The sequence below is a fragment of the Amia ocellicauda genome, chromosome 5 (assembly GCF_036373705.1).
Source record: "Amia ocellicauda isolate fAmiCal2 chromosome 5, fAmiCal2.hap1, whole genome shotgun sequence".
Taxonomy (NCBI): domain Eukaryota; kingdom Metazoa; phylum Chordata; class Actinopteri; order Amiiformes; family Amiidae; genus Amia; species Amia ocellicauda.
Window position 1 is genome coordinate 51,271,161 of NC_089854.1, and position 17,299 is coordinate 51,288,459.

At 36.7% G+C, this 17,299-nt stretch overlaps 1 protein-coding gene across 9 annotated transcripts in view; it reads left to right on the top strand.

The window, feature by feature from the left end:
• anks1b (ankyrin repeat and sterile alpha motif domain containing 1B) overlaps nucleotides 1-17,299 on the top strand; it is a 300,917-nt gene that overhangs the window by 189,120 nt on the left and 94,498 nt on the right. For all 9 annotated transcript variants that reach the window (XM_066705629.1, XM_066705625.1, XM_066705627.1 and 6 more), the window contains 2 exons: nucleotides 1,621-1,757; nucleotides 16,280-16,448. In XM_066705629.1, coding sequence (XP_066561726.1) covers nucleotides 1,621-1,757; nucleotides 16,280-16,448 — 306 coding nt within the window. The remainder of the gene's footprint in view (nucleotides 1-1,620; nucleotides 1,758-16,279; nucleotides 16,449-17,299) is intronic.

The window sequence follows — 17,299 nt, forward strand, 5'->3', positions numbered from 1 at the left end:
CTCAATTCCAAATTTGGATAAATTCTGCAAACTCAGTTCCAATTCAGTATTTCTCCCACACCAATTCCTTAATCCTTAACGGTTTCCTGCTTTGTTACCATCACTTAAATTTTCAAAGTGATCACCAGAGGCTTCTCTGACATTGTGGAAGTGTTTGTCCAAATCGGTAGGCAGTGGTTCCTCAGCCAGTCCAGGTTCAATCACAAAATGAGGGTTCTCAGTAACAGTCCAAGTCAAAAACACAAGCAATCCTCAAAAAAAGTATGTTAACACAGTCAAAACCACCACAATTCTTCTATCCAACAAACAAGGAGAGCGAGGTAGGTCCTTATATAGTAAGTTTTAGAAAAGTGGGTAATTGCAAGTAATTGAGATGGTTCTTGTGATATATCCTTCCCAACAACAGGGCAGGACTAGGACACTATCTTATATGAGTGTCTATTAGGTGGATGAGGAACTCATTGGCTGAGATTCAGATAATAGAAATTCCTCAGTTGCTAGGAGGCCAGGAAAAATTTACCTGAGAAGCTGCTGAGAAGCATTTGCTTGTAATTTTAATAATACAACATTGTCTTGTAAACAGTGTATTGTCTAAATAATTGAATTTTTTTTTTTATTACAAAATAAAATAGTTTAAGAACAGATAATACATCATTATAGAGGATTCATAATGGATTAAAACAAGGCACATGAAAAGCATTTCCAATTCAAATTCTGAAGAATTAGATATTGACAATTAAAACTTCAATTCCAGCTTAAAATGTCTAAATTCCAATTCAATTCCAATTCCAAAAACTGAAACATTCACAATTCCAATTCAATTCCAATTAGAAGAATCACAATTCCGATTTCATGAATTTGAATTACAAGAATCAAGAATTGGAATTGATCAATTCAAAAAAGTATAAGATTTGAGTTGGAATTAGCCCATGAATTTCAATTTAAATTGAATTGACCCCAACCCTGGTGTTGACTGTGGGCTTGGCTAGACACCTCCAAAGAGTGTAAGTTACTTGACTTCATTAAATAAAGGATGCTGAACAAATGCTCCTCAGTGAAGCTGCCACTGATGACATCACCCACTTAAAACACTCATGCTTAACCTAATGAAGATGGAGTAGGAGCAAAATGTTACATGGCAGTCAAGATTATTTTTTGATGCGTCATTTTGCAACAAATTAGCTCGGAGCTGTATCTAACGGACAGTTCATTTCTGGGGCTCACGTCCCTGTGTTTTTTAAAAGGGAATGAACAGCCATCTCAAATTTCCATTTCAAATATATGTACTGTATATATCTTTTCCTGTCTTGATAATTTCATGTCAGTGTCAAATAACAGAATCATAAAGAAACATGAAACAGAGGTAAGCATGTGTTTAGAGTGTGGAAACGTTCACCAAGATACAGGTGTAGACACACAAAAAAGTCTTAAGATCGACCTGAGTGGGTCATCTAAGTATTTGACCCATTTTCGGTTTTATAGAACAGCTTGGTTTATTGTCATTTCAGTTAGACACGAGGAGCAAATATAATATGTTTTTCCATAAAATTTCATTTGAAATTAGAAATTAATCTAAAGCCCCTCCACATAACAATTTGTTTTTATTCCGTTACATTTCAGAAAACGCCCCCCATGTCACCATCTCTGAGCCTGAACTCCGTAACCATGGGAACCACTCCACAGGCCCAACTCCAGACTGCTCTCCCCCTTCACCCGATACAGCACTGAAGAACATTGAGAAAGTCATTCGCCCACAGGTGAGTCTGCACATGGTTACTTTCTGTGTGCCAGAGCAAAGGGGTAGAGGCCATCACAATTTACTAACAATTGAACTGGTCAAAGTTGAAGTTGAATTTTCATTCAGTTATTTCTTGAAGGATCCATTTTCAACAACATGGCTGGGTCACTTACTCTATGTCTGAGTAATCTGTGTCTTTCACATTCAACCACATAGAATTAGAGAAATGATAAGCTGTGGTATTTTCACTTGTAAAATTAATATATGCAATGAGACGCAACAAAAGATTCCTGAGCCACTTTTGTACAATTAGAAAGAAACAATGAACATATGACTAGATTTCACGGCTTCATAATCAAGACTATTAAACTTAAACAGTATAATTTCCTTTTTTTTTTTTACTTTGCATGTATTTCATAGATATAATTGTCTCAGTACTCCTGAAACTAAATCATCAATCCTTTAACAATAATATGCTTGAAAAGTAAAAGTTAATAAAAATGAACAAAAGCAGCCTTTTATTTGTATTTATGAAGAATTAATGTATTTTTCTTATACCATGTGTCAAATGTACTGTATGATATGCAGTTTATGAATGTTATAGAAAGCCTTGGGGGTTTGTGCTGCAGGTTTCGATGGTTCACATTCTTGTTTGCTCTTGTTCTCCATAACATGAAATAACTCAATTTAAATGTCATTTTCACTGTGTACCTCACACCTGAGCCTAGTTGTCAGTCAAGATCTGAGAGTGGTCCTAGCATACCCCCACTCCCCCTTGTCATGCAGCGAACCCAATCAACACACGCCAGCAAAGATGCACTGCATCTAAGGCATTTCAGTTCAACTGGGTTTCTGGTCTCATTAGACAAGTTTTTATAAGGCTTTCTGACTTCTTGTGAACAAAATCAGATTTTTTCCATTCCCAACCTAAGGCCAATACACAGGTATCTGCAGAGTCAAGGGGCAGATAAACTTCTTAATGGTTAAATGAAAAACAAAAACACTGGGCAAGGTAAGGCAGAGATTCGTTTAAAGAAAAAGGCGGGGTGGATAAATCCACAATAGGCAATTAATGTCACTCCAGTTTCAGCCATGGCAGTTCGGGGAAGTAATAAAATATCACTTTCAATGGGATTTGTCCAAGGCATTCTCTAAATCTTACAAGGCCGCATTTAACAGGCTTTGCAAAACAGAACTGTCCTGATTTGTTTCCATGTATTATTTTTTCCCCTTCTCCTTTACATGAACAGATAATTAAATTAGAATGATTAGCACACGTATCACTGTTTTTTTGTCAGGGGATGTGCTGTACATTTTGATGAATATGCGGACTAGTTGTTTCTATGTGTAGCAGTGTAAAATATTAGAAGGTCCTCTATCTCTAACAAGGAGGGTTTAATTCCCCCCTCCGCATGTGGCAAACAGTTGACTCCCACTGCGTCCATTTAGCACTTGAGTGTTATTGGCATTCTTAACAGGTTGAAATGGTTTAAGATTTAATAATTTTCTGTTACTACTACTACTACGATTGGGTTAAATGTAGTCATTCAAGACAGACACAGCACCATTTTCCCTTTATAATAATACTATAATAGATGTGTCTTCAACAATCTCATCTTATGATTCATTTCAATGCATCTATAATCTCCCCCAGCAAGTTATCATAAGCCTATCGCAGCATTGAAAATGCAGTCATCTACAACTGACAATTCCCCAGGAAAGTGTTTGCAATGGTTGTCTATGCCATTGTTCACTAAGGTGCGTCAGTACAGATGAATATATGCCTCCTCTTGCCAGTTTAGTTAATTGGATGCAGCGAATTAAAAACATTTGCTGAGTGTATTCACTTATTTACACTGTGCTTGTTTCTTTGGCAGTGTGGTTCTATTCCCAGTTTAGTATTTAACATATTTGTTCTGGATTTTTCAGAATTTGGTTAGTTGATAATGAGTACATCTGCACAGTGCTTTCCAGTATTCAAAAGTTTTACTGCATATTTGGCTTATGGATGTTTAGCTCTACTGGTGAATTGGAAAATTGATACTCTGAAAAATTGTCAGGCATTTCAAATAGACTGCGTGTTTTGTAAACTATTGATCCTTGTCCTTTTTTGGAGGATGATGTTTACTTTGCCTTGTATAACTCCTCTTCTTAAATATCATTAATTTCTTCATTGGATCTCTGTCATGTTCATTGAACAGTTTTAAATTATACTAATTTCCTTCCCTGTGCCTTTTCCCTTAACCGGAACAAACAGGTTCAGACCTCTGTTTCTGAGGAAGCACAGTGTAAGTGAAAAATCTTTGAGAAAATAGATCAACTTCTTTGGATGTTGAAATTTGATTGACATCTTTTAACAACGTCCCTGAGTCCCTGATTTTCGAAGTTGACTTTTTAGTTTTAGAAGTTCCCATCTGTGTTCACAGCATATCAGTCACCTGTGAGAGACACGAAGTGCAGCTGAGTTGTTCTGGCTGCTCAAACTGGCTCCGCAAAATACAAATATTTCTTTGTTAAATATCATAAATCAAACCCTCTTCTCGCCATTTAAAAAAGGTTTGAACCAGAATCCATTGTAATACAGTAGCTGATGTGTTTTCATGCCAGTTACATAACAAAACTATTTATTAAAAATGAATGTCCATCCTGTTAAACTTGCATCACTAGCATATAAGTGTCCTGAAACATTGGTAACTGAAGAAGTTTTAAATACCGCAAATTTTCTGCACGGATCACATTTACAGTCATGAGAGTTTTCAGATTTCGGCTGGAATTCCGATATTTAGGCAATTTTTTAGATAAGCGCAGAACCAATGGATAAAATATACGTTTTTGGATTTAGATATTTTTCTGTTCTGCCACTCTTATGTCTGAATATAAACACAAAATAAGAGGGATAGGATTTTTGTTTGGTAATACTGCTCTGTGAAATTGGCTGATGATTTATTCTGTCCATTTATGATACAAGGGACAGCCCCTCCACAGCTCTGACACCTGGATCGTGCCACTGCTAGTTTACAATATATTGTACTTCGTTTAATCACAAATGTTTCTCCAAAGGCAAAGACATTTGTCCCCCCTTCTCTTACTGAGGACAATAGTCATAAGCTGATAATACTGTAAGCCCAGTCACTGGTCTCCTGAGGCAGATAAACTGACAGCAAGGAAATGTTTGATAATTTACATGGCCTAGACATTAAAAATGTAGTCAGTAATCTCACTGACAGGACATCATAGATGAGTGAGATGTTAAGATTGCTTTGGCCAATAAGAGTAATGTCAGAATGACAGAAATCAGACTCTCTAGTGGAGCTTTTAATACGAAATTACTGCTAAAGAAAAAATGTGTGTTTGTTTTTTGGGACATGTTCAAACTCCACAGATGTATTTTTACTTTTAAATAGATTGACAATATGAAGCTATTTGTGTCAGCTGGGCAAAGCACTGCACTGTCAGGTCACACTTTTCTAATCAGGCTTTATTAAGACTTAACTGAGAGCACAACCCTATACTGTTGGCTGTACAGTAGCCGTACTAAGCATAGAGACATTTTGAACTTCTTTCTTCCCATTTTTGTTCAGATTTTTTAAGGCACATACATTTTTAATGCTGTATATTTAATCTAGAATTGACTCCACTTTTTCATCTTAATTGAGCCAAAGATACATTAGTAGTATTCCTATTACTTATCATGCTGAGATATTTAGATGCATTTGCCACATGAAAATGTTTAAGTATTGATAGGGCTTAGTAGAGTTTTGTGTCTATCAGGCCTATTTTTGTTAGACCGACTCCAATGAGAAAAGAACGTATGTAGTGCAGCTACAGTATTTTGTGTCACTTTAGTGCTTTCTCTTTTTGAATGGGGGGGGCACAGAAGGTTAGATATGTATTTCTAATTAATTTGTGGATTATTAAACTCTTCCTCGGAAAGGTGGCTCCGGAGTCCTCTCACTGCCGCCATGCTGTGTGAGGAGGTCTTTTTCACACTAATTACTGCATCTTAATGTTCCCAGAAACTGTACTCTAGAGGCGGCTGGTGAAGAGGGAAGTAGATATGTCATGGTGGCTGAAGAAATAATATCTCAACCTTCATGTTTAATTAATTCCACATATTAATTTTTTTTTCTCCCCCCCATCCCACATGTAAGAAAAAGCCACACATAATAAAAGTTTAATACCACAAATGATTTAACAATAATGTCACAGGATCAAGCATGACTGTTAATATTATAAAGTGGGAAAATGTATAGATATCTCAGCTTATACAAAGTAGGCTTTATATTATTGTAGGGGGGAAAACATCATATGCCTGCTTTTTTTAGCCCAAAAGAAGCGCTGTATAGAAAAGTATAAATCAACTGAAAGGGCTTGGCAGATTCTGTATTTTGTGGTTTACATTCAAACTACCTACTACTACAACACATTCTGTACACATTAAGAACATATGTAATATTTAATCAGATCACCAACGTTGTGATTTACGCCTTTGAAAGGTGATTATTAATTTGCCTGTTGAAGTCTCCCTTTCGTCTTAAGACACCCATTCAGACTTGGGCAAGACCACTTCACTCTTGCCCTCTTTTCTTTGTTGTGTTGGTAATTCCTTGGCAATTGCACCGTACCCTTGAACAGCATTGGTTTGCCTTATCCTCCTTACGAAAGCTCCCTGCGTCGTTCCGATATGAAAAGGACCATTATTCTCAGTAAATAAGAAATCAGCAGAAATCAATGTTCCAAGTCATCCTCCTCAGCGCTGATAGGTTTGCCATTTAAATTCTCATTAATCTTTAAACTGCAATAAATCATTCCTCCCTGCTTTTATATTTACAGCTGGGGTGCTAAGCAACTAGTTTTTATTGAAAATCAATGACAGCTGATTATCTTTGTTTTCCTCTACTGTGTGGATACAGGACGCCTTTATTCTATTGTCCCTGAAACCACACAACACAAGCCCTGAATGCGCAAGGGGAGAGAGAGGGGAGGACATGAGAGGAAGCATCTGCTCCAAGACCAGGGAAGCAATTGTCTGATGTATTGATGTTCTTTAAAAGCAGAAAAAATAATAGTGTATATGCAAGTCAAAAAAATAACTTGGTATATTTGGAGATAGCTTGAAGAAACAAGGCAATATTTTTTCTTCACCCAGTAGTTAATCACTACAAATCAGCCTGGGTGTGTTCAGAACTAAAACTAAAACTCTTTTGAAGTGTCCATGCTGAAAAAATCCAGTTTGCTGTGTCGGGAACTTAACTTTGCATCTTCATACAGTAATGTTTTGTTCGTGGTCTACCAGAGATTTTAGAAAGAAGGCAACCCAGAAGCTAGCTATGAGGCAGTGATAGGAGTCTACAGCTGTTGTGGCAGAGAACTTGGCACACAATTACATTTCAAATTAGTTCTCAGTTTGTTTCTTTCTGGCCACGGCCTCCGATTGCTCTGTGGTGGTGGAGGCACTGTGGGCTGGTGCAAAGTGCTCTGTAGTGATGGGAATGAGAACCACAGAAGTGATTGCACAGTTTGGCTGCCATCATCACAGTAGGCTGTGAAGGACACCGAGTGTTTCAGGCACCTTTAGAAACAATTCTCTGGGAAGTGGGAGGCTTTTTAGGACGCCTTGCTTACAATCACAGCCAATCAGGCAATAAAGTGAACCCCTCTCAGTTCTAGCTGTTCACTTGCCTTTTAAGACTCTCTCACCTTTCCAGCTTATAAATTGTTATCACTTAATACATACAGCGGTACTTGACTCTGCCCACTGTGGAAGCACCTGTATTGTGTTAGTCCTACGTGCTCTCTCTTCAAGCGTACTGTATCCCTGTATCATCTCTGCGATGCTGCTGCATTTTCCACTGTGATACCTGTATGACTCTTTGAACGTCATTTTGTATTCTTCATTAGCAAACAATAGCAATCAAAACATGCTTTGATACAAAGAAAATAACATTCAAGTCATCTATTTAATCTGGTTGCTTTTTAAATCAGAAATTGTGCATCTCTGTAGGAAAGTACCTGTAATCAGTGTGCATGTCAGTACCAGTAAAGTTCTCTTTAAGCGAAGAACTACATCACATATCTGAACACCTCACAGGCCTAATCTAATGCCATTAGCTGAATTCAGTTATAATAATAGCATTATTTAATTGCAAATGGTACATTAGCGTAATCTTCGTTCCTAAAGTGATTTTCCATAACAAGCTTATCCTGTTCTTTTCTTGGGCATTCAGTTAAGATTTAGCTTGTTTTCAATCTTTCAATCAGAGTGACCAGCAACATTTAAGAAATTTGATTTTCAAAATATCAAATGGAGTTGGAAAAAAAAATAAGAAAATGTATTTTACTGTCTGGTATGGATTATGTATCGAAGGCCCAGTTGTGTTTCAAGGCACCAGACCCTTATAATATTGGGTGGCTGCAGGCAATCATTGTGTAATGTACCACTTTGCGAGTGGGCATTTCATTAGGATTCAAATCCAGCTCGTTTAGATGCAGAGGTATTAAGCTCTTCAGCAGCAGATTGTTCAGTGTTCTGCTAAATTATCCTGCTTGCTGTACATGAGCGATCTTATGAGCGATCCGGGAGGTTAAGATAAGATAAAAGAGCTCTGCTATGGTACGAGTCTATACCATTAAACATTATTTATTTTATATTAGTTATGACCTTTCTACCAGTCCCAGCTTGACTATGGCACTGTCGCTAGTATCCTGGTTTACCCCTTGAATATTTGGGATACTGTATGACTTTGAGTCTACATTATGTTCTGTGAGGTGAGAAGGTGTCATCACAAAGCCTGTTCAGAGCCCTAGACCATTGTGTGGGTCAACCCTCCTTCGCTGAAGTGGTTTGAAATGAGATCGGTGAGCAAGCTAGTCATCCGTTTTGCCTACAGATAATGAAGCATGAGTACTTTGGTTTAAATGCATCTGAATGTTTGAATTTTATTTTTTAATTATGGAATCATGGATTTTTACAGAGAATCACAGTATAGCAATTTTACTATTATTGCCTCTTGCTGTGTTTATTTATTTTTTTCGTATTTTTTGTTGCCTAGGCGACTAAACAGAATGAAAGTCCATGCTGTGGAGGAAGGCTGAAGCTGTCTCTGTGCTTTGTTTGCCTCTATTAAGCTATTTCTTAATATCAAATCATGTCTAATACTCTTAATTTTCCTCTGTTTAAACATCTCAGTTTTTTTTAACTCCTTTTCATTCTAAACAAGAAAGGCCATTGTAATGTACAAAATGTATTTGTGTATCTTTTTAAAATAACTAACTTATTTATTTATTTATTTTAATTTTGTGTACAAATATATATTTTATCAGGGATATGTACTTTGTTGTCCAATATACTCTTTATAATGTCTTCCAATAGCACATTATTCCCTGGTCCTTTTCTTCTATTCGTAAGAGTGAGATTAGAAGCACTTTGAGATTCTGGCAGCAAGCAAAGCCTTTTCCACCAGGTGGTGATGTTTGCTATTCAGCAAACCAATGATAGTTGACAGGGTTCAAGCACCACAGCACCGCCAACTGTAAAACTAGCACAGCATTTGTATACTAACTTAATACGATACCAATTCTCATATTTGCTGATTCAACTTGTTTATGAACTCAGTTACAGCCCAAACAAATTTTAAGACCAAGTATTTCACATCCAAATTAGAAGAGAAACTTTCCACTCATTCTTCAGCGAGTGATGAAGCAATTCCTGTCATAATGAACAGCAAGCTAAGATAAAATAATAGCTATAAAGCCCAATAATATTATTGTAAACTGTTCCTTTTTAGTAATTTTCAAGGATTGCCTGCAGAAACAGAAAGTCACTGTTAGTTCCCTGAGCTGCTGCATATTTATCATTTCAAAGTACATGTAAGCCTGCATGCATTGTTCAGCCTGGGAACATCTGCAGACATTGATGAATCTAATGCCTTCTTTGTGTTCCTGCCTTGTGATGCAATGCTGTTCCAGTACAGTACATCAATAGCAAACTGCAGAAAGATGGGAATAATTAAGCTCCATAAAATTAGCACACATTTTGCACACTTCGCATCATTGAATAATTTGCTAACTTAATGAGCCCGCCAATTAACATACACTATATGTGAGCTCATAAGGCTTCCAACTTTTTGCTGAATAAATTTATGTAAACTTGTGATTTACTTTAATTCCCAGAGTGCCTGAAAACACAGGTGGTGGAGGCATAGGTTCTGCCATGAGCTTCACTGAGATCAACAGAAACCTGACTGCACTAATACAATTACATAGCTTATGTGTAACATGATGAGAATGATGTATGTAAAGAAATTGAAGGCTTGTAATTAATAATTATAGTATGGGAGTTTTATAAGAGGATCAATGATTGTGATTATTTTTTACAGATTAAGTTTTGCATTCTATCTTTGTCCATACATCCATACATGCATATGTAAATACTATAATGGAGATGTTTTTTCTTTTCAATGGCACAATGTGTTTATTGCAGTTATGTTATTATTTCAAGGCTTTTGTCCATCCAGCTGCTTTAGTGTATTAAATGCTCACACAAATCAAAGTTAGTCAGTCTGACAGAAATATACAACACAGCCCCACACACAATGAATGACAGAATTAAGAGCCAGTCCGTATTCCAGTTGTGATCTGGCTTTTATAAAATGGCACATTACCAATACGCACTGATGAAGTTCATCAAAATACACGTCATTACTTTATGGAAATGGGTCTTCTCATCTTTTTTTTTTATTCTCTTGTATCATGCAAAAGCTGCATTCACACATCTGCTGTTCAAAGGGGATCATATTGTCATGCATGCATGTACATTTTTACATAAAAGATGGAAATTATCTCTTTATTCATGGTATTCCACACACACTTGGAATATGGTCTAAAATAAATAATTCTGTGCCTTTTTGCAAACCATTTAAACTGTTGAGAATGAAAGGGCATGGCAGGTTTGGAAAAAAATAAAAGGGTTCTTGGTGAATTCTCTGAGCTATCACAAATCTTTCTGATCAAAGCGTGCCCTGCAACTACTCATATTTTCCATTGGGAAGGTAAAAGTTCCCTAAAGATATGAAGGTGAAGAAAATGCTCTATATTACATTGGTAATGCTAAGAGGGGAATTTGGTTTGGAATAAGTACTGATGTCTCAGGAGGGGAACTCTGTGCACATACCCTCACGGCTTCTCTACAGCATCAAACACTACCTCCTCAGAAGGCTAGGCTGGAATAAAATAAATAAATAAATATCTCAAAGTGTGGCTCCACATTGCAATCATACTTGCTAAAGTATATATAAAAGGGGAAGAGTGCTTTAGTTATTCTTTTGACAAATACATGAGAACATGGTAAAACAAAATGTAAGACTGTCAGTATTGTGTATTTCAATACATGCAGTCCTTGTATTGCAGCATATTTCAGACATCTGGTATTTCCACAAAACCTCTGGAAGTTCACTCTGGTGAAGCTAAGCAGATCTAAAAAAAAAAAAAACACAAATAAAAGAAAAAGCTAATGCTTTCTTCTCACAGTGTGGTGTCTCTTCTAGACTAATTAATTAATCTACTTGCATTTCATATAGATGTAAATTATACAAACATGTATTGCACACAATGAGCCATAATATTTTGGATGGACTCCCGAGGGATTCATCTAGTAAAGGTCTAAGTCTGAAATGCAAGATACATAAAGTATTTAATATAATTTCATTCATATGTGTGTGTGTGTATATATGTATGTGTATGTGTGTGTATATATATATATATATATATATATCATATCTGGAAGTGTTGAGCAGGCTTTATTATGGTTCTAAATTAAATTCCAGTTCAGTTTGTCTATCATGTGATTACAATTTAAAATTAGTTGTATTAGTTTGTGTATATCATATATATATATATATATATATATATATATATCTCATGTAAAGTACTCCACAATTAGGGAAAGCAAATTACAGGGTGATTTGAAATATAACATTTTAACCTACAGAGAAGCTTATTTTATTATTTATTATTATTATTTATTTATTTTAAATATCAATCTGATTTGTTTAGTTTTTTCTGTGGTTGGCATGGGTAACAGAAGCATTGTCTTCACTGTGCTGTGTAGGAAAAATTAAATATGCCCTGTTTATTTCACACCATTTTTCACACGTTTTGGAACATTTGATTAATATTTTTTTGTAATTTAACAGATAACAGTGTGTGTCCATTATCTTTTATGAAGTTTTTAATCCAGTTATATTTAATATTTATTGTATGTGTATTTATCACCTTTCGTGGTCTTGCATATTTTGCCAGACTTTAATTTTCCAAACAGTTTGGCTATAATTGCAAGTCAAACAAGCTCATAAAAACAAAATCTGCAAGACAACAGCACACAGTCAATAAATGTCTTTGAACTTTGCAAGTACAAGAGGAGACTAAAACTCTGGCGGCCTATAACACTTCTCGGAAATATAAACGTTCTGTGCCAACATCATAGAAGGACCAAAAGCTTGGCTCTAGGCATTTACCATCAGATATTAATTTGCCTTATATATATATAAATAGAAAATGCTACAGGCAAACTAAACCCCTTCTAGTTCATACTAATATTAAACTGCACACTTAATGGGTGCATTTAACTCAAATTAAGTGTATTCTGTTCTGCTGCAAAAATAAAACATAAGAGTTTATTGAAAAATAAAAACGCAGGTTTAAACTGAATTAATTGTTGTTATCTTGCCTTGTGGTTCACAGACCCCAAGGAGAGACAGTGACAGAGAATACAATCTAACACAATGAATCTGCAGAGTTAATGCAAGTGCTGTGATATTCCTCTTGAGGTCACAATTAAGCAGTACCCTGTTTGAGTGAGAAAATTGGCCCAGTCCAACAGTTTAATGGCCTAGAGAGTGCTTTAAAGATAGGACAACTGTCTCAGAGAGCCACAGGGCCATCAATGCAGTCTTATTTCAGGAAGGAGAAGGGGGGGAAATCACTTACTGAGGTTGTACAGCGTTAATTGAGCAACTCCAGACTCTTAAGTGTTAATAGCATATTTTATTTAATTTTAAGCCCTTCTTCAGGAAAAAGTGTACTAATAGCTTGAAAGCTTTGACAATTGGGTCCAGGCTAAGTAATTTAGTTGTTCACAGTTGTTGAAAATGACTTGAAAGCTTTCGAGTCTTCCTTTCAGGTGAAGATTGTTTTTTAAATTCATTGATTGCATTAATTTATTTTAGTTGTTTATGTATGTATGTATACATATCCGTCAGGAGACATGATGTATGCATAGGAAATAGGGACCACGGTGTCTTTGTGACCGTCCGAACCAATCCTTCATCTCTAGTTGTGCTTGTGCTAAGCCAAAACCTAACCCTTCATAGACCTATATGAACTGGTCTGCTGGTGCTGGTGTCATGAGCTTCCCTTAGTGAGGCTCCAAATGTGCAGCAACTCTCTATGGATTGGGCATACGACATCTATTAACAGGCCTCAGCCTTCAGGTGTCCTATTTTCCTGCAACATTATTCACTAATGAATGACTACATATGAGTTATCAGGCAACGATTGCATTACATGAGCTAGTATGTGTCCCAAAGGTCCTGCTATCTAGTTCTACTATCTCTTTCTCATGGCATGCAGCATATATAATGCAGAACATAATCCAGGAGGTTGTTTGTATTGCAAAGCTTGGACTGGTACTTTAAATGGATGCATAGCACAGCTGTATCTCAGAGTAGATGCTGCAGTACACACACTACTGACAGTCCAAAACATATCAAAACGAATCTGCACTCCGTTTAGCACTTGTTCTTTCTCAATAGCATCTGTTTCCAGCCCTTCAGTACCAATCTTTGGTTGCTTTTGAAACCCTCAATAGCTAGTGGGTGTTGAACAGAATCAGGGAATGAAGTCTGCAAAGTTGCCAAGTTCACAGATGATTTCGGACAGCCTGCAATTTCCAGTGAATTACTGTGCATCACATTTTGTCAAGGTGATCTCTTTGCTTCCTAAACTCACCTCCAACTTGTAACTGAACTATTGCAACTGCCTAATGTTGACTATAACACAGTCATTGCTGTACTGCAGCTGTAATGCCTATTTTTGTTCAGATGGGGAGCTATAACTAAGTTCTATAACACTACAATTACTTTGTATGCAGGAATTACTAATGTGTGCATATACAGCATGTTACTTAAGTACTTTAGTGTAGTGCCTGTTCAGTAAGTAAGCAATTGTTGAAAGGTTAAAAAATAAAGCCCTGATTTGAAAGACTTAAAATAAAAATAGAACTAAAAAGTGCTTGGAGCCAGCACAGCTACATTCTCTTACTGTTCAATAGGCCGGTCCTTTCTCCTTATCCTTGCTTTAGGTTAAGCAGCCAAGCCAGTTTCCATTATTGATTTTTTTGGCGCATATTTACAAATTCAACTGCTATTTGAGGCTCAGCCAAGGAAACATCACATTCAGTGTTAACCTTGAACATTCTTTTTAATGCAGGCTGCCATTTTGCCTCCTTCCTTCCCCTTCCCCATGAATACAAACACAATGACAAAACACGGCGATCCTTGTGGACGTATAGTAATAATGCAGAGCACATGTTCCTGTAATACGTTTGTGCGACATAATTAGGCCCAGAGCCCTGGCAGTCTTTCTATGTATTGATGTCTCATTGTATTGAAGCGTAAATGCCTTCACCAGGCTTTGTGCACCACTCATAAGGGGAAAAAAACTATTTCAGATATATTAATGTTTCAAATGATTTATTAGTTGTGTTTCCAAGTGATCAAATATTTCAAATCTATGTCTTGGGAATCATTAAAAGAACATAAAATGTATATTTAAATAGCACTAATCGGAGATGACAATATGTTTCCTGTGAAGACTTGGTTGAGATTATCACATTCATATCTATGCATTGTATTATCCAAACACAAACAGAATTCTTCCACATCAACATATTAGCTTGAAAAATTAGCACAATTCATATAGCCGATTTAATATTGAGGTCATGCAGTGTTAAAAGTCAGGTGCAGACAAGTGCAAATGCAGGAGATGACATGTTGGTGTGCAAGAAATGGTGATAGAGCTAAGGAACATGTGAGTGATGCTCAGCATATGCCTAGAACTAAAGGCTGATATCCTATGTACACCAAGTCCCAGTGGCATAGTAATTTAGTAATTGAGATGCTTGAGAGGGTGTTGAAACAAGGAGATTATTACATTATACAGTAACCTCAAAGTCAAGCAATTGCCTCTGTGCTCAGGCAAGAGCCATATAGTGAGTAATTAAATCAGTTTGTTCCTGTTCAAAAACTACTCTGTTAAGTCAGATTATTGATCAGAGGTAGATTAATCCTCTACAATTCTACAGTTTTGCATTTTATGCTCACTATATTTTACATCTTGTAGGAAAGAGGAGGAAACATTTTAAGGTTTTAAGATTAAACAATAAATTGGGTTTATTATCTTAAGCAATCATTTTTAATTATTACATGATTGAAAATATGGTAGGCTTTCAATTTTCTTTTATTAATACAATTTAAATATAATTGCCAATATCTGGCAAAGGGAATCAGATTAACCAAACACAGGGGATGGAGCGTTATGTACTATGATATGTGAGAAGGTGGTGTTTGTTTTCAGTGCATTGTTTATTCTTTCCCATTCCTTCAAAACTGCCACCAGACAAAGAGAATGGCAGATTTGCTGGACTGAAATTAGCTTTATGCTTAGAGCAGGAGAAAAGTGAGGCTTAAATATTGTTTTTATTTCAGTAATAATGGCTGTCATTTTGCGTTACACAACCTAATCTGACTAAATGAATACTTCATTTATCGAGTGCTGTGTTCTGTTTTGACATGCTGAAGTCCTATTCTATCTTTTCGATTCCCATTTTGTCATCTTTATTTTATGTCTCAGTCTGAGAACTTTTAAATAGGTTGCGGCTAAAATCTGAAGAATCCTGCACATTAATAACCTCAGTCATTATGATAAATGGTGACGCCGAGCTCAGAAACGTCGATCTGCATGAGAAATCTCTCCCACTCCACATGTGCTTGTGCAAATGAACTAGAACGACACCTGTTCTGAACTGATGCAACAGGAAGTGAATCTCAGAAAGGAAAACAGTTATATAATCCTTCCTGTTTGTTATGCAACACTTTGAGTCTGTTTATACTGCTCAGTTTCTCTTATAAACACAGGGGGAAGATGTATTTAGGAATAACACATCTTGCAAATGGAACAAATCTTCTTGACAATTTTATGTGCCTTTTTATATAATACAGAAATTCTTATTGTAAATGAAAAATACACACATACACACACCTTGTAAAATTTTAGAAAACGTATAGCATAGAAATAGAAATCCTGTAATCAAATGGATCCACTTGTCTCAGTCCAAACCCGTTTACTCTGATCTCATCCTCCCATCTTCTGTATGGTCTCTGTCATGCAGGATCGTGCCTTTGCTGGACACCCATATCCTAGCGAGTCATTGTGTTGTATGAAACACGATATTTTATTGTCTCGGTTTGGTTGTCTCCCCAATAGCCCAAGCAACGCACATCCCTCGTCTCGGCCTTGGAGGTCCACCGGCCCAATCACAGCTACGACTACTCAGAGGTGAGCTCCTCCCTGGGCTATGCCAGCTTCAGTACCAGCCCCCCCATCAGCCCAGCGAACTACTCCATAGGCTCTGTGGAAGACTGTGACTTGGCAGGTAAGAAAGCTATTCACACAAGACTGTGAACTTACTCTATGGAGATCAAGGAAAATACATATACTGATTGTATACATGCAGAATATACACATATTAACACACATCAATTATCTGTCTACGTCTGTGTGTGTGTGTGTGTGTGTGTGTGTGTGTGTGTGTGTATACACACAGCATAAGTTAGTATAAGTTGGTATTTCAGTATGTCAACTCCTGCAGGTTCCCAAAATTGAATTCAGACCCTTGCCGGTTTTTGACTTTTGATATGATTAGTTTTATTGTGTCGCATATACTTTCTGTTCCTGTTTTTTCTCTCTTGAAATCTATCAAAGAGAGTCTGACCTTTTGCAAAGATAAATAAATCCATAAAAAAAAATAAACAAGAGGAAGGTGACTGTATTATTTATTTGTAAATCCACAATAACATGGCTTCAAGCATCTGTCCCATCCTTTAACACATGGCTGTTACTTGCTGCTGGTAATCTGACTGTCACTGGTGTTTTACAGGCTTAAAGGTAGGTCCAGCCGCCTATGGAGATTCTAAGAATACATTGACTTGCTTTGACGTGCAGTGCTGTTTGGTAATGAAATGTACCGCACACATCCTTAAAGTACATCGACTTCTGAGGCTTCCCTGTGTGAACATTGTGCGATGGCATTTGTGCATATTTAGTTACAGAAGTTGAAAGACCTTTTCTATGCCTTCAGAAGCTGGTCTTTTCTCATCAGCGTAGCATCACACTTCGCATCACCATGTTAAACTGCCAGTCCCCAAGGTGCACTCTCATCTGCTGTTAATTGGACTGTTGTGTAAATCTGAAACCAAACATGTTTGCCTTGGCTTGCTATGGCAC